This window comes from Bos mutus, chromosome 24, assembly GCF_027580195.1.
Source record: "Bos mutus isolate GX-2022 chromosome 24, NWIPB_WYAK_1.1, whole genome shotgun sequence".
Lineage (NCBI taxonomy): Eukaryota > Metazoa > Chordata > Mammalia > Artiodactyla > Bovidae > Bos > Bos mutus.
Window position 1 is genome coordinate 41657501 of NC_091640.1, and position 26084 is coordinate 41683584.

General features: G+C 41.3%; 1 protein-coding gene across 1 annotated transcript; it reads left to right on the top strand.

Annotated features, from left to right (window-relative positions):
• The first annotated feature begins 3155 nt into the window (after positions 1 to 3155).
• TWSG1 (twisted gastrulation BMP signaling modulator 1) lies at positions 3156 to 24863 on the top strand. Its single transcript, XM_070361566.1, has 5 exons — positions 3156 to 3358; positions 4822 to 4978; positions 15075 to 15174; positions 20200 to 20466; positions 21947 to 24863. Exons 2-5 carry the CDS (start codon positions 4856 to 4858, stop codon positions 22126 to 22128), a joined length of 672 nt encoding a protein of 223 aa, XP_070217667.1. The 5' UTR covers positions 3156 to 3358; positions 4822 to 4855; the 3' UTR covers positions 22129 to 24863.
• Positions 24864 to 26084: the final 1221 nt, after the last annotated feature.

Consider the following 26084-nt stretch of genomic DNA (forward strand, 5'->3'; position numbering starts at 1 on the left):
TTTCTTGGTTTTAATTTCGAAAGTTTTGAAAGATGTAGCACATATAAGTAAAATAACTTTGGAGCACTCAATAATTTTCAAGAGTGTAAAAGCGTACTGAGAATACAGAATTTGTAAACCTCTGATCTATAATACTATTTTTCATAGCTGGTTTAGCCCTTTGCACTGGAGTATCATAATCACTTAACCAGTAAGTAATGCCAAGAATAAGATCCTTAAATTTGTGTACACTTAATTATTGCTTTCAGATAGTTTTCAGGAATAGTTTTTGAAATGTATACTTACTTACTGACTGCATAAAAATGGACTAATACCAATAATGTAATCCACCCCGTTAGCCAGTCTGATAGGGACAGAGTAGGTGATTAAATAGTTAATCCTACTGTGCTTAGTTGCTCAGTCGTGTCTGACTTTTTGTGACCCCATGGACTGTACCCCACCAGGCTCCTCTGCCCATGAGGATTCTCCAGGCAAGAATACTGGAGTTGGTTGCCACGCCCTCCTCCAGGGGATCTTCCCAACCCATGGATTGAACCCAGATTTCCCTCATTGCAGGCACATTCTTTACCATCTGAGCACCGGGAAGCCCAGTTAATCCCACTCAGTTCAGTTGCTCAATCGTGTCTGACTCTTTGCGACCCCATGGACTGCAGCACGCCAGGTTTCCCTATCCATCATCAACTCCTAGAGCTTACTCAAACTCATGTTCATTGAGTAGGTGATGCCATCCAACCATCTCATCTTCAGTCATCCCCTTCTCCTCCCACCTTCAATCTTTCCCAGCATCAGGGTCTTTTCCAATCAGTCAGTTCTTCAAATCAGGTGGCCAGAGTAGTAGAGTTTCAGCTTCAGCATCAGTCCTTCCAATGAATATTCAGGACTGATTTTCTTTAGGATGGACTGGTTGGATCTCCTTGCAGTCCAAGGGACTCTCAAGAGTTCTCCAACACCACAGCTCAAAAGCATCAATTCTTCAGCACTTAGCTTTCTTTATAGTCCAACTCTCACATCCATACATGACTACTGCAAAAACCATAGATTTGAATAGATGGACCTTTGTTGGCAAAGGAATGTCTCTGGTTTTAATATGCTAAGTGGGTCATAACTTTTCTTCCCAGGAGCAAGTGTCTTTTAATTTCATGGCTACAGTCACCATCTGCAGTGATTTTGGAGCCCAAGAAAATAAAGTCTGTCACTGTTTCCACTGTTTCCCCATCTATTAGCCGTGAAGTGATGGGACCGGATGCCATGATCTTGGTTTTCTGAATGTTGTGTTTTAAGCCAACATTTTCACTCTCCTCTTACACTTTCATCAAGAGGCTCTTTAGTTGTTCTTCGCTTTCTGCTGTAAGGGTGGTGTTATCTGCATATCTGAGGTTATTAATATTTCTCCCAGAAATCTTGATTCCAGCTTGTGCTTCATCCAGCCCTGCTTTTTGCATGATGTACTCTGCATGTAAGTTAAATAAGCAGGGTGACAATATACAACCTTGATGTTCTCCTTTCCCAGTTTGGAACCAGTCTGTTGTTCTACGTCCGGTTCTAACTGTTGCTTCTTGACCCACATACAGATTTCTTAGGAGGCAAGTAAGGTGGTCTGGTTTTCCCATCTGTTGAAGAATTTTCCACAATTTGTTGTGATCCACACAGTCAAAAGCTTTGGTGTAGTCTATCCCACTGCTGCTGCTGCTGCTGCTAAGTCGCTTCAGTCATGTCTGACTCTGTGTGACCCCATAGACAGCAGCCCACCAGGCTCCCGTCCCTGGGATTCTCCAGGCAAGAACACTGGAGTGGGTTGCCATTTCCTTCTCCAATGCATGAAAGTGAAAGTGAAGTCACTCAGTCATGTCCGACTCCTAGCGACCCAATGGACTGCAGCCTACCAGGCTCCTCCGTCCATGGGATTTGCCAGGCAAGAGCACTGGAGTGGGTTGCCGTTGCTGTCTCCAGTCTATCCCACTAGGGGATTGTAAATAGAAAAATATGGGAGACCCCTGTAATTTAATGGTTACTCAAGAAAGCAGGTTTGCTTAACCACAAAACCAAGCAGGCCTGCTTAGCAACAAAACCATGCAACGAAAGCATGGGACATGACCCCCAAGCAATAAAACACTGGTGGAATGAGCCCCACATCCTCCCCAATGAGCTCAGTAAGTTAATGACCCCTCGGACATGCTCTTTGCACACATAAAAAAGTAATTTGTGGACCTAGCTTGACAAAACTCCCCTGCCCAGCCTGAAGGAGGAACTGATGATGGAAGCATGATGTCTACTCAAGAAAGACAAAGAAGTTCTCCCTCTCCCCACTTTTCCTTTGATTATAAAACTATGGCCTAGGGATGTGACACCCTTTTGCCCACTCTTTTGTAAGCCTTACAAGCATCCTAGTCTAATAAAACACTTCTTATTGATCACTTTGCCTCTTCCCTGAATGCCTTCTGTGAAGAGAGGTAAAGGATTGTGTACCGGAGCCCTTTAGAGCCCCCGAACGACACCAAACGGTTTCACTCTTCTCTGGCCAAGCACCCTCTGGACCAGCACCACGGGGCCCCCCGCCCTCTTCCAGGGCTGAGCACAGGGCCAGGGGCCCTCCAAGGGTGCAGCATCCAGTGCTCTGAAGGCTCTACTCTTGGAGACCCTTATTCAGTAGGTGAGGGCAGACCCCAGAAGCCTGCGGTTTTTATAAATCCTCCCTCTGACGTCAACCTTGGGCTCAGGTGTCAGCTGCACTGGGTACCGGCGAGTTGCCTCGATGAGTTGGGCATCCCCATAACCAGGCGGAGACCAGCTCCCTCCCAGGATGGCCGTGAGGACTCGAGGAGCTCGTGCACATCACGTCCCAGCTCTGGGACCAGGACAAGTCGAGCCTGGAGCAAGAAGAGCCCGACAGCAGTGTCTGTGGGAAGAAGAAGCTGCCGGGCAGGGGCCGGAGATGCTAACAGGGAAGAGGGAGAAAGGATAGAGCGCGTGGGCCGGGCCCGTGTACCCTGTCGGGGGTGTGGCCTCTGGTGGGCGGAGCCCTAGCGGGGCGGGACCCCAGGCGCGCTGGGCCCGCGGGCGGGGGCGGGGCCTAGTCGAGGGGCGGAGCCGGGCCGCGCACTGACAGGAGCGCGGGGGGAGTGAGAGACGCCTCCTGGCGGGAGCTGGCGGCTGCCCAGGCGGGAGCCGAGGGGGCGGAGGGAAGCGGGGTGCGGGGGTGAGGCGGCGACTGGCCGGTCTCTACCTCTTTCGGTGCAGAGGTTTGCGGGCGCCGCGCGGAGGACGGCGTGGAGGCGCGGCCTGCCTCCCTCCACAGCCCACGGCGCGCCCGCTCGGCCAACCCGTGGGGAACTGGGACCCGGCAAGCTCGCTGCGCACGGTGAGAGGCGGGGGGCGGGCGGGGGCGCTGCTCGGGGTCTGGAGGCCGCGGCTGGGCCGGCGCGGCGGGAGGAGACGGGGCCCGCGCGGCCTGGGCGGCCTGCGGGGGACAAGACGGGCCGGGCGCGGGGCGTCGCTCCAATCGCGGGCCTCCGGGGCCGCTGTCAGCGCCGCCAGCCGGGCCGCGGCGCTTTGTTCCCGGGGCCCCGGAGGCAACCGCTCCCGGCTAAGGAGCCGGCTACCTGCCTCTCGACGCCTCGTTCACCTGGACGCCCGCTAGAGGCGGCTCGGGGAGGGGCGCGGGGACAGCCGTGAGGTGGGGAAATACCCCCTGTTCAGTGGTTGGGGCTGATAACTAGTTCAGGAAGCTTCCATTTTCCTACGCCTTCTTGGGCCGCCACGAGTACGGGCCGGCGGCTCCGGGTTCAGTGCAGCGGGCGGTGGGTCCGACGGTCCTGGAGGGGCCCCGCCTTGGCCCCGTCCCCGGGCTTTCTCGTCCAAAACCGAGCCGCCCGGGCACAGAGCCCCGGTTCTCTTTCTACCTTCTGTGGTTTTGCTTTATTGTTCTTCCTCACACTAAGGAAAAAGGTTTACAGTGATCTGAAAGGCCCATAAATGTACCTTTTATCCGTCTCACCTCACCTATTTATTTCATTGATTCCATTTTGAGTGTGTGTTTTAAACCCTAGGAAGTTTTATTTTCTCCTTTTTGAAAATTTAATGACCGTGTTGGTTGTTTTTACCACCGTCAGAATTTGTGCTGGTCTTTCTCGTTTTGGACTGTAGCATCTTTTTCAGTAACTTTGAAGAATCTCTGATAGCTAAGGTAAAGAAGTAAAAGAATATCGTCACATTTTGATAAATCAGAGTTCTTAATGCAGTCAATAATTTACTCTTCCCTTTGTTAATCGCTAAAGTATGTCAGGAACAACTGCCCACTCCTTCCGTTGAGCTGCTTCATTCTAGCTAATTATGTTAGACAAAATGAGGTAGTAATAAGTAACCGCTAGAATAGTTTGCATTTTTAAATTTTATTTTAATTGTGGAAATTAAAATATCATTAAATGTTTTTAAAAATTTATAATGCAATATTAATAGTTTTTTGGGTTTTTTGGCTGGCTTAAAGTTGAATAGTAGGCCTGAAACTAAAGCTGAATAGTAACGGTGTAGTATTAGAACTACTTATTTGCTTTAACTTTCACAGTCACCATTTCTGGGTAGTCTGAGGAATTTCAGAATTGTATACATTTGAAGATGGCTAACAAGATGTTACTATATAAAATTGTAACTTTTTTTTGAGTGTATAAGTAATCTTTTGTTGAGAATAATCTTTATAAATGATCACTTAGAAGTCCTAACACAAACAACGAGTCTCGGTTTACTTACTTGTTTTGCATTTTTGTATTTGTTTTTACCTTAGTACTTGCCTTTGAATTAAAGTTTTTTGTTTGTTTTTTTGTTTAGCTTCCTGGGAGTTACTGATTGTCTTTGAAGAATCATGAAGTCACCCTCTGTTGTTATGCTTACTCTCACCGTTCTGGTGTTCCTGACATGGGTCCCTATGTCACTGAGTTGTAACAAAGCACTCTGTGCCAGTGATGTGAGCAAATGCCTCATTCAGGTAGGACTAAGAATACTCTTTTTACTACTATTAAAATTTATTGTATAGCAGATATAGAATGCAAATACACAGAGAGTGTCTATGTAATACAGTGTAAGAACCATTACACTAGTCTGGGGTTTTGCCCCCATACTTCACAAGCAAACTCAGACTCAAGGAGTTCAGTACAGGAAATAATATCCAGCTTTGTAAACAGGCCGTTACAAGGTGATGAGCTATCTATTCAGGTGAATTAAAGGGTTCTGTTGTACAATCTAGTTTACATAGCAAAGAGGCTCACTTACTATATTTAGGAAAAAAAATTTAGCTAGTCAAATCATAGACAGACTGTTCTCTAAATATAATGTACTAATTGTCTGTTCTGTGTAACAAGTTACCCCAAACAGAGTAGCTTAATGCAGTAAACATTTATTATTTACACAGTTCCTGAGGGTTGGGAACCTAGGAGCAGCTGAGCTGGGTGGTTTGGGGTCAGGGTCTCTCAAGGTCGCAAGTGTGGGGAGAATCTGCTTTCAAGATACTTGACAGTGATCTCTCTCGGCCGTCAAGGCAGGCCTTTCTGAAGAGAAAAGTGGGGTTAAGCGATTGGCTTAGTTCATAGAGCTAAGAAGTGACTGTGGAACATGGCCTGTGTCTGAACACGAAGGCTATGGCCTTTCCATACGCATACTGATTATTACTGTCCATAAAGTTGGGTTAATTAGTGGTGAACTTCATGTCTTATATAGCTGTTCTCCCTTTCCCATCCTGTTAGACCGTCAGCAGTCTTGTGTCTGTATTAATTAGCCTCTGTTCTAGCTGTTGGCTAAGAAATTCAGTGCACTGCTGAAACTATGTATATGTGAATTCTGTATGAAGTATGACTCAACCAACTTTTGCCTGTACTCCTGATACGAGAGCGCTTGTGCATATGTACTAGAAGTGATCATGGGTTTTGTAGATGAGAGGTATTCTGTGCTGATCTGTGACGTTTTGGTGCTCATTAAAAGTTAACATTCTGGGAAGCCTGGCCTTTCTGTGAGTGTGGTTACCACCATCTCATACTCCGCGTACCATCACTTTGCATTTTAAACCAAAACTTTTAACTAGAGAGGCTGGTTGGTTGGTTGTTAATTTTTTTTTTTTTTTTTTAACTCTGGATGTTTTTAAATAGAAGAGAGAAGAGTATAATGAACAACAGTAACCATCAGCAGTTACAGCAGTCGTTAACCCAGGGCTTCGCTTGCCTCATCTCTGTTCCCCTGCACTGTTAGGGTCCCCATCTCTGTTAGTGTCAAGCAGACCCCTGACATTATTTTATCAAATTCTAATGTCTATCTCTGAAAGATAAGAACTCTTGAACACAGCTATCAGCAATTTAAAAATTAATAATTCTTTAATATCATATAGTTTTATACCTGGAAGTTTTGATTTGACACACTGGCTTAATGGTGGCTGAAAATTTTGTAGTCTTCTCGTGAAGTCCAGCTTTATGCTGTGGTCATAGGGGAATCCGTGCCACTTCCCATATTGTTTCAATGTAGCTTCATTATTCACTATTAGAAACAGTCTCATAAAAATTGCTATATTCATGTTTAGGTGGAAATCTACTTAAATCTCAAATTATTTTTTGACTCTCCAAGACTATGATTTCCATTATTCAGCTAATTAAAAATTGGATTTTATTTAAAGACCTTGCTTGGTAAGGCAGTATTTAAAGAAGAAAGCTTTTGGTTACTGTCAATAAACACTCTTAAAAGTTTTTGTTTTGTGATTTAATTTAAAAAATCTGTAATACAAATGCTTCCAAACGTAGGTTAAAAAAAATTTGTAAAAACTGGAAAATCAGGTGCAGCTTCTCCTATTAAATGGTGATTCTGGTAAACTCATTGCAAGAACGTAGGACTCTTTAAAAAAAAAAAAAAACATGGTTCACTCATGTGAGCATTTCTGATTCCTGTTCCTTCAGAGCCAGGAATCATCTACTCCTTTTCTGGAATAGTGGAGATCGCCCTTGGTAGTACGTAGTGGCAGAGTGTGTAAGGTTAAAATGATAGAGGCCTTGAGTATTGAGGATTTTCTTAAAACCTTTTGAATTGAATTTTAAAATTTTAGCAATAACTTATTTTCTGCTTGGTAATTTTTCATATTAACACTTTTACTTGTATCGAATATGCCATTTTCTCAGATATCTCTGAGAATTACTAGAAGTTTTATTGATGGAGATGGAGATATGTCTCTCCCCCTCCCCCACCCCATTCTGTTACCTAGGTTTCTTTTTCTTCCAAGATAATTTTTTTCTTTCAGTGTATATTTATTTCATGCAGGTGGCTTTCCTCAAATGTACAATATTCCTTTGATTCTTTTATAGTTAAGAATGAAGCGTAAAAGCCTGATTGGCCAGACTGTTTGTGGCAGGGCTGGCATACATAGACTGGAGGGTATCGCTTGAGAGTCAGAGAAGTTCTCGATGCTGGATCTGCTCTGAGGCTGATCATTTTCCTGAGGTGAAGTTTTTGGTTTGTTTGTTTTGAATGGCTGATGTTTGTGCTGTGTTTGGGGTGGTAGTTGATTGGTAGATACCTGGTTCTTGTCTTTTTTGCCCTTGTGTGGAGGGTAGTCTGACTGGTCGGGTAGAAACTTGAACTTTAATGCCCTCTTCTATTCCTCTTCTCTTCACTTGAAGAATAGATTGGCTATTGACCTTTCACGTGTTAAGAATTGTCAGCTTGGGGTCTTTGGGCCTCTTAAATGCTTCTCTTAAAGGGAATCCCCAGAATTATATTCAAATTTGCATATGTACAGTTTTCTAAGAAGAGTCCCTAGCATTCAGGAGGTTCTTAGAGTGGTTGATGGCCCTGAGAAGGTGAGGAATTGCTGGGGCTTTGTTTGTCATCACACATACTGAGTTATTAAAATTCCACATTTCCATTCAACATAGATCAAGGCACGTTGACATTTTAGATGGCAATGATAGCTTTTCTCCTTAAACTTGCAGAAAAACATGCACAGAAACAGAGATGGGAGATAAGAACTTTAAGGAAGGCCATGCTGTAGAAGAAACTTCCTTCCTAAGAGGGCATTTAGCTTTGCTTTTTGTTCTTTTGGTTTGGTTTGAACAACATCTGTAGTGTTGAAATGATGTACTGTGAGGATAAGTTAGAACATTTGTTTATGTTTGAGCCCTCGGCAACTCATGAAATAACTAAATATAAAACATTTTTCCTGGAAGCTCAGAGTTGTGTAAATGTGTTTTACCAACACAGTCATTCCTACCCCTCCTACAAGTTGCTGCGTAGAAGGGTGGTCCCTGTGTAAGTATTTATTTTGTGCTGACAGGAAAGAAATCTAATTTTAACATCAGGAAAGCAATATTGTCATCTTGGTGTATTCCTTTGTTCATATAATGGGTGGTTGAGCTGTCCTCTTTTAGGGGAAAAATGGTAATACAAGATTTTGCTTTTAACAAAATCTTTCCTGTTTTTTTCTTCTGCCTCTTTGAAAAGAATACTTAAAATTTGGATCAATATTATACTTCTACCACTGAAATCTCCAGACCCTTTTTGTTTTAAGAACTGAAAAACCCCTTATTGACTTGTATTTTTAGCTAATATTTATGGTCATATTTAGGATGATATAAACATTATATTTCATGAAGTATTCAAACTTGGGTTCAGAGATCACTGATGCATTCTTTTAGCACTTTGCCAGTTGTCTGAATATTTATTTTGCACTTTTATGAACTAATCAACAGTCTGGTTTTTTTTAATTCTAAAAAGTGATTTAACTACTCAATAAATCTTAGATTATCTGAAATAAGTTGAAATTTCAAAGTAGTTTCTCACTAATAATTCTAGCTTTTTCAAATGTATTTCAAGTTAAAATTGTAAATAGTTCAGGTATCTTCAGGGTTTTCTTAATTACAGTAAACTAAAAAATTAACTTCCTCTCCCTTGTGCCTTAACCAGTGCTAATTAAATTCCATGTTAGTTTTTTCCTGCAGTTATCTTGCTTTATTACTAGACTAGTAATATTTGGTGTATAATATGCAGTGTTTTTTCTTTCCTTTTATGAACATTACTATGTTTTCCCTCTTTTTTTTCCTACTTCTCTGTCTTTAAAGGTTGTGACTCTGACTTATTTTTGTCCTGTTTTGCTTCAGGGAACACCTCCTGAAAATCTTTGAAATTAATATCCAGAAATAATAAGTCAGACCTAATGTAATTTAAGGGAAGAATAAGTCATTGTTTCCCTTCAAAGCAAAGTTGCAGGGGACTTCCCTGGCAGTCCAGTGGTTAAGACTTCATGCTTTCCTACATGCTGCATGGTGGGGCCGAAAAAAAAAAACACCCCAAAGATGAGGATTTTATCAGGACACTTGGAAGTTTTTAAATGTAATGTTCATAGGGAGAATAGTAAAATAACTCCCCATTCATCCATCACTCAGCTTCAGCAGTGGTCAGCACTGCTCCACCTCCTCCCATTTCACCTCATCTGGATGATTTTAAAGAAATGCTTTGGGGTACTTTTGAAGTAGGATTAAAGCTTTGTTATGAGGTTTATGTAAGAAATGGGTGTAATTTAATATATTTTGGTAGTTCATGTATATACATGAACTTGTATGTTGATCTATTTAACCAAAAGGATAAATTCTGTTTTCGTAATGTTAGTAGTATTTCACTTAAGTTTATATTATTTTCAAGGCAAAAGTTTGCCAATTAGAATTTAAACATGTTGATAAGATTTGGGTTAGATATTTCTGTCCCAAGTTTGAAAGTCTGTCTGATGTCCTCCTCAAAGAGTATTCGTATGTCAAAACAGATTTGTTGTAACTAACATAATTATGTTTATTCTTTCGAATAAAGGTTAATTATTTGAAGATGTGTTGTTTATATTTGGTTTTTAAACACTCATTTGACCTAAGTAAGGGTTGTGAAAATTGTGTCACCACAGGTACAGGCTGATGCCTTGTTGGTTACTGATGTTCCCACAGTGTTCATTTTCATAATTACCTTTGTTCTTACATTCCTGGGGGTTTTAGGTCATGATATTACAAATAGTTACGGTTTGTTTAGTTTAATATTTAAGGACCTTAGCTTATGTTTTTGAGTGTCTTTTTTTTTTTTGTACTGTATGCAATTAAACTATCTTAAGTCCTACTACTTAAATTTAAATTTATTTGCCTTGATAAAAATATTGTGTTCTCAAAGGGACGCCACAAAACACACAGAAAAAGAAAAAGGAAAGAAAGCAATTTATAGTCCTATTTAGAATCTAAATACTGACTACTCTTAATATTTGATACAGTCCTTTTTATTCTATGTTTAGGTGATTTTTAACCCTTAAATATAGAATAAAGGTTGTTGTATATCAATACAACTTTCACATTCTGCATTTTTCACCAGCATTGTTTTATGTTTCTTTGTTTTTTAAAAAATATATGTTAGAGGAATTTAGTTTGAAATTAAAATAGAGAAATGTATTTTCAGAACTATCTTCTGCATTACTTTTTTTAATACCAGTTTATGTTTATATAATGCTTTATACTTTTCAGGTCAGATTTGTTTAATAAATTTATGGGCCTCAGTGTACTATACTGGTCCTTCAAAGATGAGATGAGATATTCCTTAGTCTCCCAAAGCTTTTGGGGGGTAAGATTGGTCACATATGCTCATGTAACCACTACAGCAGTTGAGATAGGAAATGTCTTCATCACCCTTAAAAGTCCCTTCTTGCCCAGGGAGTCGAGACTAACCTCCTCCCCATCCTCAGTACCTTCCCACCGCTGGATGATTTTTGTTCCTGTAATTTCACCTTTTCCAGAATGTCTGCTAACAGGATCGTACAGTGTGTTCCCTTTTGTGCCTATTGGCTTCTTTCAGTTAGCAGAGTGCTTCTGAGATTGACCGTGCAGCTGTGTGTGTGTCAGGGAGTCCTTTCTTGGTCTTGCTGAGTGACGTTCTGTTGTGTGATTTCTTCATCCGTTCACTCGCTGATTGACATGGATTGTTTCTAGTTTGGGGTGGTGATGAATGAAGTTACTTACTTTCATGGATAGGTCTTTGTGTGGATGTATGTTTTCATTTCTCTCATGTAAATACCTAGGAGTGGGACTGCTGGATCACAGAGCATCTGAGAAACTGAGACTTGGTGTGACATGCTGCCTTTTGCGGGCTAGGACTTGAATCCAGACCCTGTAAATCCAAGTCGTTGGCTGTCCACTAGACTCTAATGCTGTTTCCAGTGATGATATTTCCCTGTTTTAACAATGGTGCTAACAAATCTCTCAGATTTTGGCAACAGTTAAGGAGTGGAGATACCTTCCAGCGAATTTACATCAGAATATAAATAAAAATTTCCCTCAAGTGACCAGTTTCCATTTCTGACCTGGAAGTATGGAAGTTTATAAAATGAACTCTTTCATAAAGAGTTTATAAAATGAAACTGTAAGTCTTGGCTTAGTCTTGGATGAATAATGCCCCCAGTTTATTTTGCATAGAGGATTAAGATCTCACCAGCACCTTAGTCATACAGAGAATAAGATTTTCCACTAAAGATTAAATAATCATATGAAATCTGTCTTTTGGCATGAAAAAATTGAAATTCTTTGGAATATTCAAGATTTTCACTGATACTAACATAGTAAAAATACATTTTAAATTAGACTTGTCCCACAACTTTTCATCCTGCCATGTTTTCATTTCATAGAGGCTTTTGAAGCAGATTTCCAAATTATCTCTAAATACTCGTGCTGGTCAATGTCGGATAGCTGAAACGTATAAATTTCTGTTTTCTATTTAGTATAAGGTTTCAGTTTTTTCCACTGTAAATGTATGGAACGGTGTGATCGCCATGTACCAAGAACCCCTGCTGTGGTATTTTGCACAGAGGTGGAGATGCATGTCCCCTGGCTCTGGCTCGCGGAGGCCTTGGGGCTGGAGCAGCCCTGAGGCAGAAGAAGGACACTGGAGCCTTGGGTTGGGTTGCTGACCCGCCCCCTCCAACCTTTCATCTGCACCAGGAGCAGCACCCACACTTTCCCTGAGACTTGCAGACCAGGGAGGCAGTGATGTGATCTTTAACTGGCTGAAGCAAAAACAGAATTAGGTATTAAATCCCAACTCACTGGTTTTGCAGCTCATGCCAATGATACTTATTTTACCTTTACAAACAATGATTAAACTTGGGCACTAGCACTTGTCGTTATATTCAAGTACTGAGGGTGAAAGATGTAATAGTGCCTTTGATTAAGCAACCTGAAGGGTTAGCTGTTTAATTATGGGTTTGTTCTAAGAAAGTAATAACTATAATTACTGAAATGCTAAATTAATGAGAAGCTTTATATTATTATTTATATTAATAAGCTTTATGTTTTAAAAGCAGGAATAGCGATCCAGAACCGGGGTCAGATCTCAGCCACTTACTAATTGAATGATGTACAAATTCATAACATTATATTAAAATAGAGATAAATAATAACTTGATAAGGGCTTTATGAGCTTTAACATAATGCGTATAAAACTCTTACCATGGTGCCTGTTTATGTTACATAAAACCCACTTAGGAATTCTGGGGGAGGCAGTGGAGGGATAAAAGCGGAGGCAATAGGTTAGACTTTCTTTCCAGCTCTGTGGACATCCAGTTTGGTTGGGATCCTACATTCAGCCTACAGAGTGGTGCTCAGGGTTGGTCACGGGCAGTTTAGTGAACTAGTAAACAGCCAGTCCACATAGAAATCCCACATCTCAGCACAACCGGCTCTCTAGTTAAGATGGTGACTTTGAAGTAAAAGTGATGTAGAAGATAATAATCTTTCTGAAGCTGGTACTGGAACATGGACAAGCTGTGAAAGGGGTGAAGAATTTCAGAAGAAAAGGGAACTTTGTGCACTGTTGATGGGAATGTAAATTGGTGTAGCCACTGTTGAGAACATTTTGAAGGTTCCTCAAAAAATTAAAAGTAGAACCATCGCACATCACATGGTCTACCAGTTCCACATCTGGGGATATATTTGAAGGAAGCAAAAACCCAACTCCAAGAGGTATCTGCACCCCCATGTTCATAGCAGCATTACATACAACTGCCAAGATAGGGAAACAACCTCAGTTTCCACTGATGAATAAATGGATAAACAAGTTGTGGTGTGTGTGTGTATTTGCATATATTTGTATACATATATATGCATACACACACACACACACACAGATGTGGAATATTATGCAGCCATAAAAAATGAGGAAATCCTACCATTTGCAACAACATGGATGGACCTTAAAGGCATTGTGCTAAGTGAAATAAGTGCAAAAAAACCCCAACAAACTCATAGAAAATGAGGTCATATTTGTGGTTACCAGAAGTGGGTTCATTGGGAGGGGAAATTGGAGGAAGATCAAAAGGTACCAACTTGCAGTTGTAAGTAAGTCTTAGGGCTGTAATGTCCCACATGGCGACTGTAGTTACTGCTGCAATATGACATACAGGAAAGCTGTTGAGAGAGTAGATCCTGAGAGTTTTCATCATAAGGAGAAATCTTTTTTTTTTTTTTTTCATTTTATCTATATGAAATGATGGATGTTAGCTAAACCTACTGCAGGGATCATTTCACAATAAATGTAAATCAAACCATCATGCTGTACACCTTAAATGTGAGAGTTTAATGTGTGTCAGTGTTAATTACAGTGAGTGATGTATGTCAGTTACCTCTCACCAAAACTGGAAATATCATCTTGCAAAAAACTATGTCATATAAGAATGATGGATTGACTCTAATGGTCTAGAAACATAGTAAGATTAATAGGGATGAATACTGTGCTATGTTTATATATGTATATTTTATATATATATATATATAATGTCACCAACTGGAGAAAGCCAAGTAAGCCATGTGTTCACGGAGTTTCCCTTAGGTTGGGTTTGTTTAGCAGTGACTCTAGTGGCCAGAGGAGGGGTAGCTGCTGCTGCTGCTAAGTCTCTTCAGTTGTGTCCGACTCTGTGTGACCCCATAGATGGCAGCCCACCAGGCTCCGCCGTCCCTGGGATTCTCCAGGCAAGAGTACTGGAGTGGGTTGCCATTGCCTTCTCCAGAGGAGGGGTAGAGGAGAGGCTAAAGGAATTACCTTGAAGCTTCATGTACAAAGCAAGCTGCGTTAATTAGTTTTCTGCAGTAGCAAACCATCCCAAAGCTTTGTGACTTGAAACAATAACCATTTATTTTGCTTTTCTTTCTGTGGATCAGCAGCTTGGGCCTTTATCAGCCGAGTAGGTTTTCTGGGCTTATTCTTGTGGCTCTTGTCAGCTGCTGTTTGATTGGAGGATGGCTGAGCAGGGGTGGCTTCGGATGGACTGACTTGTCCATGTGGCCCTCTCTGGGGCTTCACATGGCAGCTGGGCAAAATTCTAAGAGAAGGAGAGGAAACATCCCAGGTCTATTCAGGCCCACACTCAGAACTGACACTAAATCACTTCCACCAAATTCTGTTGATCAGGGCAAGTTTCAAGATGACTTCCATTCAAGAGGTCTGGAAATAGACCCTTGTCTCTTGATCAGAGGAGCTGCAAAGAGGGTGACATGGGGAGGGGAAGGATTGCTGCCCATTTTGTAAACAGTCAGCCACGCCAGGCACGCTTAGATCAATGAAAATAGCTGTTAAAAGATGCTGTTAATTTACACTTTACATATTGAGGAGCCACAGCTCCCACTACAAGTCAACTGGCCATGCATTTGACAGTGAATCTAATAGCTGGAAAGTGGATTCTGTTCTTGTACTGAGTGTGTTGCGTTCATATGGGAGATGAAGTTATAGGTTATGAAGTAAAATCTCTTTATTTTGTTTCAAAATAAGATAAAAGGATCCAAAATGCATTCATTGAATGTGTCCAAAAGAAAATCTAAATCTCCTGAGATCTAAGTAGTACTTGAATCTAATTCCAAGTCTAAATATCTACTTTGTAGATATTTATTTCCTACAAATAGTTAATGATGTTAAATTAAACTAATGTGCCAAGAGTAAATGACTATAAATGCAGTTATTATGGAGTGCTTTTTTGCTGCAAAAAAGTAGCAGTTTTAAATGTAGTTATTTGGAATTTTAAGTCTGAAAGTCTGCTTCATTTCTAGGAGCTCTGCCAGTGCCGCCCTGGAGAAGGAAACTGCTCCTGCTGTAAGGAGTGCATGCTGTGTCTTGGGACCCTCTGGGATGAGTGCTGTGACTGTGTTGGTAAGTTGATGTTACGTTTCTTAATATTTCCTATCACAGAATCCTTGACTTTAAGAGACTTTAAGTAGTATTTTATGTGCATAGACTAGGGTATGTATAAGATATTGTAGGTGTATAGAACAGCATTGCATTTGCTTGTATCGAATAGTATTTACATATATATGTGTTTGTATTTTTATAGAAAAGGTGTGGGAAGAAATTCTTGTGAAATAAGAGTGGAGGAACAAGTGGAAGATTTTTTTTTTATCCTTTATTTTTTTTTTAATTTTATTTTATTTTTAAACTTTACATAATTGTATTAGTTTTGCCAAATATCAAAATGAATCCATCACAGGTATACATGTGTTCCCCATCCTGAACCCTCCTCCTCCCCCATACCATCCCTCTGGGTCGCCCCAGTGCACTAGCCCCAAGCATCCAGTATCGTGCATCGAACCTGGACTGGCAACTCGTTTCTTATATGATATTTTTCATGTTTCAATGTCATTCTCCCAAATCTTCCCACCCTCTCCCTCTCCCACAGAGTCCATAAGACTGATCTATACATCAGTGTCTCTTTTGCTGTCTCGTACACCGGGTTATTGTTACCATCTTTCTAAATTCCATATATATGCGTTAGTATACTGTATTGGTGTTTTTCCTTCTGGCTTACTTCACTCTGTATAATAGGCTCCAGTTTCATCCACCTCATTAGAACTGATTCAAATGTATTCTTTTTAATGGCTGAGTAATACTCCATTGTGTATATGTAACATAGCTTTCTTATCCATTCATCTGCTGATGGACATCTAGTTGCTTCCATGTCCTGGCTGTTATAAACAGTGCTGCGATGAACATCGGGGTACACGTGTCTCTTTCCCTTCTGGTTTCCTCAGTGTGTATGCCCAGCAGTGGGATTGCTGGATCATAAAGCAGTTCTATTTCCAGTTTTTTAAGGAATCTCCACACTGTTCTCCATAGTGGCTGTACTAGTTTGTATTCCCACCAACAGTGTAAGAGGGTTCCCTTTTCTCCACACCCTCTCCAGCATTTATTATTTGTAGACTTTTGGATCGCAGCCATTCTGACTGGTGTGAAATGGTATCTCATAGTGGTTTTGATTTGCATTTCTCTGATAATGAGTGATGTTGAGCATCTTTTCATGTGTTTGTTAGCCATCTGTATGTCTTCTTTGGAGAAATGTCTATTTAGTTCTTTGGCCCATTTTTTGATTGGGTCATTTATTTTTCTGGAGTTGAGCTGTAGGAGTTGCTTGTATATTTTTGAGATTAGTTGTTTGTCAGTTGCTTCATTTGCTATTATTTTCTCCCATTCTGAAGGCTGTCTTTTCACCTTGCTAATAGTTTCCTTTGATGTGCAGAAGCTTTTAAGGTTAATTAGGTCCCATTTGTTTATTTTTGCTTTTATTCCCAATATTCTGGGAGGTGGGTCATAGAGGATCCTGCTGTGATGTATGTCAGAGAGTGTTTTGCCTATGTTCTCCTCTAGGAGTTTTATAGTTTCTGGTCTTACGTTTAGATCTTTAATCCATTTTGAGTTTATTTTTGTGTATGGTGTTAGAAAGTGTTCTAGTTTCATTCTTTTACAAGTGGTTGACCAGATTTCCCAGCACCACTTGTTAAAGAGATTGTCTTTAATCCATTGTATATTCTTGCCTCCTTTGTCAAAGATAAGGTGTCCATATGTGCGTGGATTTATCTCTGGGCTTTCCATTTGTTCCATTGATCTATATTTCTGTCTTTGTGCCAGTACCATACTGTCTTGATAACTGTGGCTTTGTAGTAGAGCCTGAAGTCAGGTAGGTTGATTCCTTCAGTTCCATTCTTCTTTCTCAAGATCGCTTTGGCTATTCGAGGTTTTTTGTATTTCCATACAAATTGTGAAATTATTTGTTCTAGCTCTGTGAAGAATACTGTTGGTAGCTTGATAGGGATTGCATTGAATCTATAAATTGCTTTGGGTAGTATACTCATTTTCACTATATTGATTCTTCCAATCCATACTGTTTATACATATATATTTTTTTAAGTCATGCAAATTTTATTTTACTTTTAAAATTTATTTATTATTTTAAATGAAATAGGTCAGGAATAGGTGCCTGGGGGCCAGGGGTGGGGGTGGGTCAGTCTTGGCAGAGAGCAGAGTTGTTTGTTGGCTTTTCTTTTGGCTACACTGTGCGGCATACAGGATCTTACTTCCCTGATCAGGGATCAAACCTGTGGCCCCTGCAGTGGAAGTGGAGAGTCCTAACCACTGAATTGCCAGGGAATTCCACTGGCTTTCATTTTTAATTTCCAAGCGCCCTCTTCTGATTGTCCTTGTAAGGGGGCTTGCAGTTCTTGTTTTATAGATAAAATAGGTCTTCTGCTCCTGAATCTTCCCAGAGTTCCATGGTGACATGGGCCTGAGGGAGACTGTAGCGGTGACATTCAGCTCTTGGATTCCCAAATAGGAGTTAATGTTTCAGTGTCTTGTTCTCTTTTGCGCTGTACTGAGTTGAGACAGCCGCAGCCAATGTGCCTTCTCCTGCCCCTATATCTCAGAATCTAAGATAGTCCCTGGTACAGTGTCTGGTGCACAGAAGGCATGCCAGTGTTTTGTGACTGTCAAATAAATGAGTTCTTACTGCATTGTCCTCCCAAAATGGACAGTTTATTCTCTGCCTTTGATGGGTGTAGTTTTGTGTGTGTGTGTTTGATGTTAACTGAAATAAAAGAAGTTTGAATTGTTTTAGAGCATTAAATATAGGTTAATTTAGTATGTGTAATGAAAGCAAAAAAGAGACAGTGGTGTCAACCCCTGATAAACATGGAGAAGGCAATAGCACCCGACTCCAGTACTCTCGCCTAGAAAATCCCACGGACGGAGGAGCCTGGTGGGCTGCAGTTCATGGGGTCGCTAAGAGTCAGACACGACTGAGCGACTTCACTTTCACTTTTCACTTTCATGCATTGGAGAAGGACATGGCAACCCACTCCAGTGTTTCTTACCTGGAGAATCCCAGGGACAGGAGAGCCTGGTGGGCTGCCGTCTATGGGGTCACACAGAGTCGGACACGACTGAAGCGACTTAGCAGCAGCAGCAGCAGCAAACATGTAAAAGCATTTATCATAAACATGGAGGCCATATACACGAATGTACTTTTATCATTACCTAAAATACTGTGTGAGTGAGAGAGAGTGTGTGTGTGTGTGAGAGTGTGTGTGTGTGAGAGAAAGAGGTTGTGTGTGTGTGAGAGAGAGTGTGTCTTTTAACCGTCACACAATAGTGCCATTAGGCTTTTCTAGGAAGAGTTCTTCCACTGAGAAAGATTAGTTATACGTGTTCATATCTCTACAATTTTAGAAGTAACTGGTGTGCTTCTTAGCTAGTTGCCCCCTCCAAAATAGTATTTACCTTTAAGGATTTAATGACTGGTTTTCAACTTTGAGTTAATTCATTACATAACTTCAACTCTCATTTTAACTTCAGCTGCTGTTTCTAGCATAAGGTTTAGATATTCCAGTTCTTTTTGTGCGGCAGTGGTCTCCTCCTTGTAGGCAGCTCTCCTCCAAGTTGGGCTCCCTTGGTGTCCTTTGCAGACCTATGGCTGCACCTCCCTTCTAAGTGGAAACACGTCCCATACTTTCTGTGGGTGGGGTCCAGACTTCTGAGGGGCCCCAAATTAGAGGGCAGACAGGCTTCCTGTCCCGTCTCTTACTGTGGACTTGAACCATGCACTTTGTCTGGCAAGCTTTCTCCTCCAGCTCCTTGTGTAAGAGCATCTGTTCCTCTTTTCTGATTTTCTCCTAAGAGGAACTGCCATAGCTTATTTCATCTTTGCTGTTCAACGTGCTCCTCAGATGCTATGGTGTTTAATCCTGGATCTCTACCCACAGGCTTTGTTTTGGGTATGTGTATGTTTGTTTTGTTTTTACTTTTCCAAATATACACAGAAATAGAGAGCACAGTGAACTGCTGTTTAATGGTCCCCAGTGCCATCAGCCACGCCTGCTCCCCCATCATCTGTCTGTGTGTCTGTCCCCGCCTTGTTTGCTTGGACTGTTAGAAAGTAAATACATAGTTTTACTGTACCTTCAAACTGCTTTAGTTATTCATCTGAAGAAAGAGCGAGCTTCCTGACGTAACATGGTATCGGTGTCACAGCAGCATGTTTACCAGCACTTCTCCGTGTCGGACCCCCAGCCCTGCTCAGGCTGCCCAAGTTGCCTAAGGGCTGTTTACTGTTGTTTTAGTCAAAGCAAGATCCATCAGAGCCCACTTAGTGTATGTGATTGTTAGGTTTCTTTAGTTTCTTTTATTCTAAAAAAGTTCCACGTCCCCTCATCACCTTTTAAAATTCCATTGACTTGATGAAGGCACTAGAGAGTTCTGGTGGAAGATATGCCACCTTCTGGGTCTGACTGAGAGCTTCTTGTGGTTATTTAACTTGTTGCTCTGTCCTCTATATTTCCTATAGACTGGAAGACTAAAAGGAAGAACTTTCCCTTCTCTTCCATTTTTAAATTCATTTATTTATAAGGACTCATAGATCCCTATTTTATTCATAGAGTGGTAATCCATTATTTTCAGTATTTATTTTAATGTTAAAATTGTCAGTTTGGTCAATGGGAGCCTTTTCAGGTTGCCTCCTGTGTCTTTTGGCATGTCCATCATTCATTAATCACTTCCTTACTTTCTGGCACAGAAAGGTGTCCCAGGGTCATTTTGAACATTCCCTAACTCACCCCTGGAGTCACTCTTTTCCCCAAGGAGCTTTGTTCCTCTTAGCCAAGTATAGGTATTTAGAACACAAGATCTGGGCCCTTGGTGTACTCAATGTTACTAGGGTGTCATTGCCTCTAGCCCTCTTAGCCAAAAAGCTAAGAAAGGGTCTGTGTACAATGTTAGAAGGCACCTGACTACTATTTTGCAGCTTGGGTTTCAAGTTACTACCTAATAATATCTCAACGACATTTCAATCAGTGAGAAAAAGAAATTTTATTCTCTTTGCCTTCCTTCCCATCTCCCTACCCACACCGCCAGGTATGTGTAATCCTCGAAACTATAGTGACACGCCACCAACTTCGAAGAGCACAGTGGAGGAGCTTCACGAGCCCATCCCTTCCCTCTTCCGAGCGCTCACAGAAGGAGACACCCAGCTGAACTGGAACATCGTCTCCTTCCCTGTTGCAGAAGAGCTCTCACATCATGAGAACCTGGTTTCATTTTTAGAAACCGTGAACCAACCCCACCACCAGAACGTGTCTGTTCCCAGTAACAACGTCCATGCTCCATATTCTAGTGACAAAGGTAACTGCCAAAGTCGACTTTTTCTCTCTTGCCCGCCTTGCTTTCTGTGTGGTCTGTGAAGCCTGTTTTAACCTTTTAGAGCAGCTTTTTGGTTTTGAGTATGTATAGTCTTAAGTAAGTTATGGACTTTAATAACTCCATCCCTGAGTAAACAAGGAGTTGTTCTCACAACTCCTTCAGACTCTCAGTGATAAAGGCTACACTGAAAAATAGATAACCTGGTTCTAATTTTATTTGCATTAGGCTTTCGTTGTTATTTTCATGAGACAGCAGCAGGGTTGCTTACCTTATGCAGAGCTGTTCATCATCGGGTAACATCCAGAGCGTCCTAGGAGCCCAGGTTCCTGTAATAACATTGATGTCATGAATGATGCCAGGCCATCAGCTCAGTTTCATAATGAGCCAGCTGGTATTACAGACACCTGATTTCTGGGGGTAGCCTGAGCCCAGCCACTGCTCTGCAAGTGAGTGTTGTTGGTCAGCAGGGAAACTGAATGAGAGAGTTACGTGTAAGATTCAGAGAAGCGTGTTTAGGAACATGTCTTAGTGAGCAAAGTCACACCTGAACTTTGGAATGTAAGAGGGATGTAACTTTCATAAAGTCTGTGATGTTTCCAAATACAACTCTCCACACAGGTCCACTGTGGAAGGATAAGACAGGTTTGAGTATTACAGTTGTTTCTTAAAATTTGAGATGCGTTATGCACAAGCAGTGTAATTTGTGCTTTTTTGTTTGCCTTTCTTGTTGTGCCCTCCATTACAAGCCTACCTATCTGAAGTAGTATGAACTTCAGCCCTAAACAGTAAAAGCAGATCAGGTGTTGTTAATAAAGAGTAAGAATCCGCAATTCCCCTCAGGTTAAAGTGCTTTATAAGACAAATTCTGGGTCTTGGGAAACTTCAGAAATGCACGAATGTCTTACTACCACTTTCCCATCATTAGAATACAGATAATCAACATGCTAGATGTTAAATAATTCGTAAGTTTTTCTCAAAGATTATTCAAATTTATGGACTAATAATAAGCACGAAGCTAATTACTAGAGACACCAACCAGGGTAATTTCTAATAACCAATGCTGAGTTGTGCCACATTGCTAACCACACTGCATCCTTTGAATTTCTTAAGTTTATTTTATTGTAAATTTTCAGTATAAATTTAGATCAGTATTTCCCAAACTTGTTTTAGCTGGAGGATCCTCTCCTTATTGGAGGTGCCCAGTGATCTCCTTCCAGGTCAAAGTGAAATTTGAGGAAGCGATAAAGGAAGCCCTCTGTGTCTGAGCTGGAGCAGGAGACTCCCTTCTCGATGTGATTAACAGATGTGTTCTTTTCCCCACACCTCACCCACCGTCCTGGGCAGGCTCACAGCAAGAGAGCTTAGATAAATAACTTGTTAGTAGTGTTCAGCTAGGTGTTAAAGCATTTCCTGCTTTTCCTGCTTATTGCTCTGAAACCTTACTTAATCTTTGGTTTTTCAGAACACATGTGTACTGTGGTTTACTTTGATGACTGCATGTCCATACATCAGTGTAAAATATCCTGTGAGTCCATGGGCGCTTCCAAGTATCGCTGGTTCCACAATGCCTGCTGCGAGTGCATTGGTCCAGAGTGTATCGACTATGGTAGCAAAACTGTCAAATGTATGAACTGCATGTTTTAAGGAAGGAGAAGATGTACAGACAGAAGCAGTTTCGTCAGAGGTATGATATGGAAAGCTATTCAGTGATGTCTACTGGTTGCATCCAAATGCAGCAGGTTGAGAAAATGTAAAGAGTTTGGACCGAGTTACTTTTAAAGTCTGACAAATCGAAGATTGTGCTGACTTCCAATTCTGACTGCTCTTCCTGCCTGCTGCTGGCGGGAGCCCTTTCTTCTAAACACCTACAGCCTTGGTCATGTGAGGAGCAAGTACACAGAGAATGCCTGCAGAGAGGAGAGGCTTCTAACACAAAGCCTCTTGTCGTTTTCTGCCACGTTCCAGAAGCCTCTTGTGTCAAAGGTTTAGAGCATGTTAATGAGTTATGATTTCTTCATTGTACCACTCCTAGGACACTGAGTTTTTAGAGTTGTTTGCCATTTTCCACTGTGCCTGGTATTATTTACCCATTCTGTGCGTAGGGTAGATATTCATATAGATCATTCTGAGATCTCACCAAAAGATCACCATAAAATTGTATTTTACAATGTAGAACTCTCTGGTTCTGGCTCAGTCCTGCACTCCACATATGACAAAGCTGTAGGGAGAGTCTCTCCTCCTCCAACCCAGGCCCAGAGTGCTGGTGTGGGTCATATGAAGCATCTTTACAAGAATTGCCTGTCATACCTGAGGCTTTGTGAAGAGAACGGCTCAGTAAACAGGAAGGGAGAGCTTTCTCTGACTTAAGGTACTAGCATAAAGAGCTCCAGGAATGGGAAACCACTGCCACCTGGACTCCAGGAACACAGCACCCCTTGTATGGAGATGGCAGTGCTGTGCTTGCTGGACGGGGAATGAGCCCGCTCAGGCTTAGTGCCACATCCTCCAGTGGACAGGTGGTCGGAAGGGACAGAGCAGAGAATCCAGGTATGAATGGGGAGGGTTGAAAATGCCTGGATTCTAATAGAAACAAACTTAAAACTATTTACATTCATTATTTTGTTATTTTGTAACCTTTCCTTTAGGTTTGTATCTGAATCAAGTGTTCTCCTTAAACATAGGAAATCACACACTAGGAGGTTAAGATTATGAACTGCTGCCTGCCCCCCCCCCCAACCCCCAGGTAATTCTGTTCAAGATGACATTAACTCTAAATACACTACAGAACATTGTGTCAATGAAGATAAGCTTAAATAGTATGTGCCCTTCTTGGTAATAAAATCTTGATCTTCAAGGGTGAAACTGAAATGTACATGTTTATGTTCAGAGACTCTTAGCTTTACAAAATTATTAATTTCTCAAATAGTATATATTTGAATTATAAATAACTTTCTAGGAATACCTCTTTGTATATCTAAATATTTTAGTATATAAAAATAGATAATGCTTTTTGTATTCATTATCTGAACAGTAGTTACAAGATCATATGTGATATTATGATTAATTTTCATAAAATATGAAGACTTGATACCTTTTCTGTCTTTCAGATAACTCTAATGAACACTCAAGGTACTTTAGCCTTTTAAAAAGTTGAAATTTAGCTCATGGATGTATTTTTCAGATGAGAAAACTTTGGGATGTCTTCTTTTACCTAGAATGCCTCTGTTTACAAGTGCCTTGAAAACAAACATTAGCTCCCTTTCTTCACTAATAACTATAAAACCGAAGTTTTTCTTGAACTTAAGGGAGAAAATTTTAAAGAAATCTGCAGCCAGCTGCTTCATTTCCACTTTACTGTTTTTCAGAGTCACTTATACTAAGGAATAGAGGAATGCTTTTGTGTTTATTGACAACATGCTTAATTTTCCATAAATATGTCAGCAAGCTTTTTTTTAACTGCATTTATCTTCCTTTTTTGGTTTTCATTATTAAACTCTAAAATATAATATCACTTATTGGAAGAATAATTTCTTGAACCATGTTGTGTTTTAACTGATTTTTCTTATCACTATTTCTCCCAATAGAAATTATCCCTAAATGTAATGGTAAGTTTTACATTCAAATTTACTTAACTTTTTGACTTATGAAGGAGTTAAAAGAAGGCATTCACCTAAACAATTCCATTTCCAGTTCTGTAATGTATTTCAGGTTTTGAACAATAGTTTTCCAAATTAAAAGTATAGCGTTTGGGAAACTGATAGCTCTATACCATCTATTATCATTCTAAGCACAATTCACTTCTATATTGAAGCTCTGGTTTAAAAAAAAATCAAAAGTCATTTTGGTACCTTTTTTATAACTTGATCCAAAAAAATTAAATCTTAAACCAGTAGGTGTTCTAAAAGTCATATATAAAAGTTTTGTCCTTTCGTAAGACATGTCTGTGCTTTTCTGCCCCTCCATAACATCTAATTACTACTAAGACTGTGCTCACGACAGTAGTACCAAACCAAATGATAATCCAAGTGCAGTGAGATACATAGATGCTATAAAAGAGTCATTCATTTAGAAATACGATTTCTGAAGTTTCAGAAAGCAAAATTGATAAAATGTTAGGATATTTGAATAACTTTATTAATAGAATAGCATCACAATAGAGAAAAGAAACCAAGGCTTCTGGAAAATGAGGTAAATGTAAAAAGCCACATATTTAAAGTTTGTTTTTAATGAAATCTTCATTGAAGATGTTTAAAATCTATTCTTTCCCAAGAGTTTATGTTTATTGTATTTTACATGATCTATGACATATAAAATTATGTATTTTTTCCTTTGGTTGTCCCTATGAACAAAAAAGTATTTTAATAAAAAATTGAAATGAGTGTGCAGTGTTCTTTGTTAATGTTGACGTGGCAAAGCGGAATAAGTTTGCTATTTCTGGCTGGTGCAGTTATTGTTTAAGGGGTCAGCTGAGACATGTCGCCCTCTCTCTGGACGTCCCCACAGCTCTGTTGAAACAAAGGCTTTTTCACAAGTTTGCTGTCTGCTTTTTCATGGGCTTTACTCCAACATGGGGAAACCTTGGAAATGAAATACATACATTCTCCTTGCCCTGCGGGCCTTGTGAGGCCACACAGCCTCATGTGAACTTCCAAGGGTTGGTCGGTTGGTCAGCAGGAGCACTGGGAACGCCGTGGGTAGAGGCCTACCTATCGGCCCCACCCTGACTTAACAGGCAGGGCTGCTGGAGCTGAGTGCCCTAGGCTTCTCATGCAGTGAGGTCAGGGCTGTTCCCAGACTCTGCGTTGTGACAGCCCACTGGAGAGGAAAGGTCCAGGGGACAGGCTGTCCTTGCCCGCCTGCTTGACGTCAGGGGTGATGGACCTGAGGGGTAGAACCAATTTCAGGAAAGGTTATTCATTTGATCCAGAAAGCTGTTCTTTTGCTGATGGTGTCCAAGGCCGGCGGTTGTGAGGAGCTGACATAGCGGGGGTTGGAGTCAGGAGGGGGACCTCTGAATTTGAGAAGTTGATGGGGCGGACCCCAGGCAGCAGGCTTCTATCAAAGACCCATCAGCTCCAGGCCACAGTGCCCACAGACAAGCCTGCAGCTGCTGGTTAGGAGTTGCGGCTCTTGAGTTTTTCAAGGTTTTTCCTAACCTCCAAAAAATAAATTCACGTCTTTTTATTTTGAAGTCATGCTGGCAGGATGGAGGCAGCTACAGCTCTGCCATCTGGCTTCTGAAATGAGAGCTCGAAGAGCAGAGATGAGGAGAGAAGGGCCCCCAGTCCTCCTGGTGCTTCTGGGACTGATGGAGGAAGCTGGAGAGTGCAGAGACTCTCCACCTGAAGGTAGCCTCCCTCCCCCACCCCACCCCCATTCAGACATGGTCACCCCTGCATTGTCTTGATGGTTCCTGCCCCTGGAGCTCACTGCTTCACACTGAAGCCAGGGCAAGCCTCTGAAACTGTCTGTGTGGTCATCAGCACCTAATCCTAGCTCCAGTTCCAGGCTGAGAGCCAGGCCTCAGTGCTCCTGTGCCCCAGAGGGTTGAGGTGCCCAGGAGGAATCAGGCAGGCAGACTTCCTGCTTTTGTTTCCCAG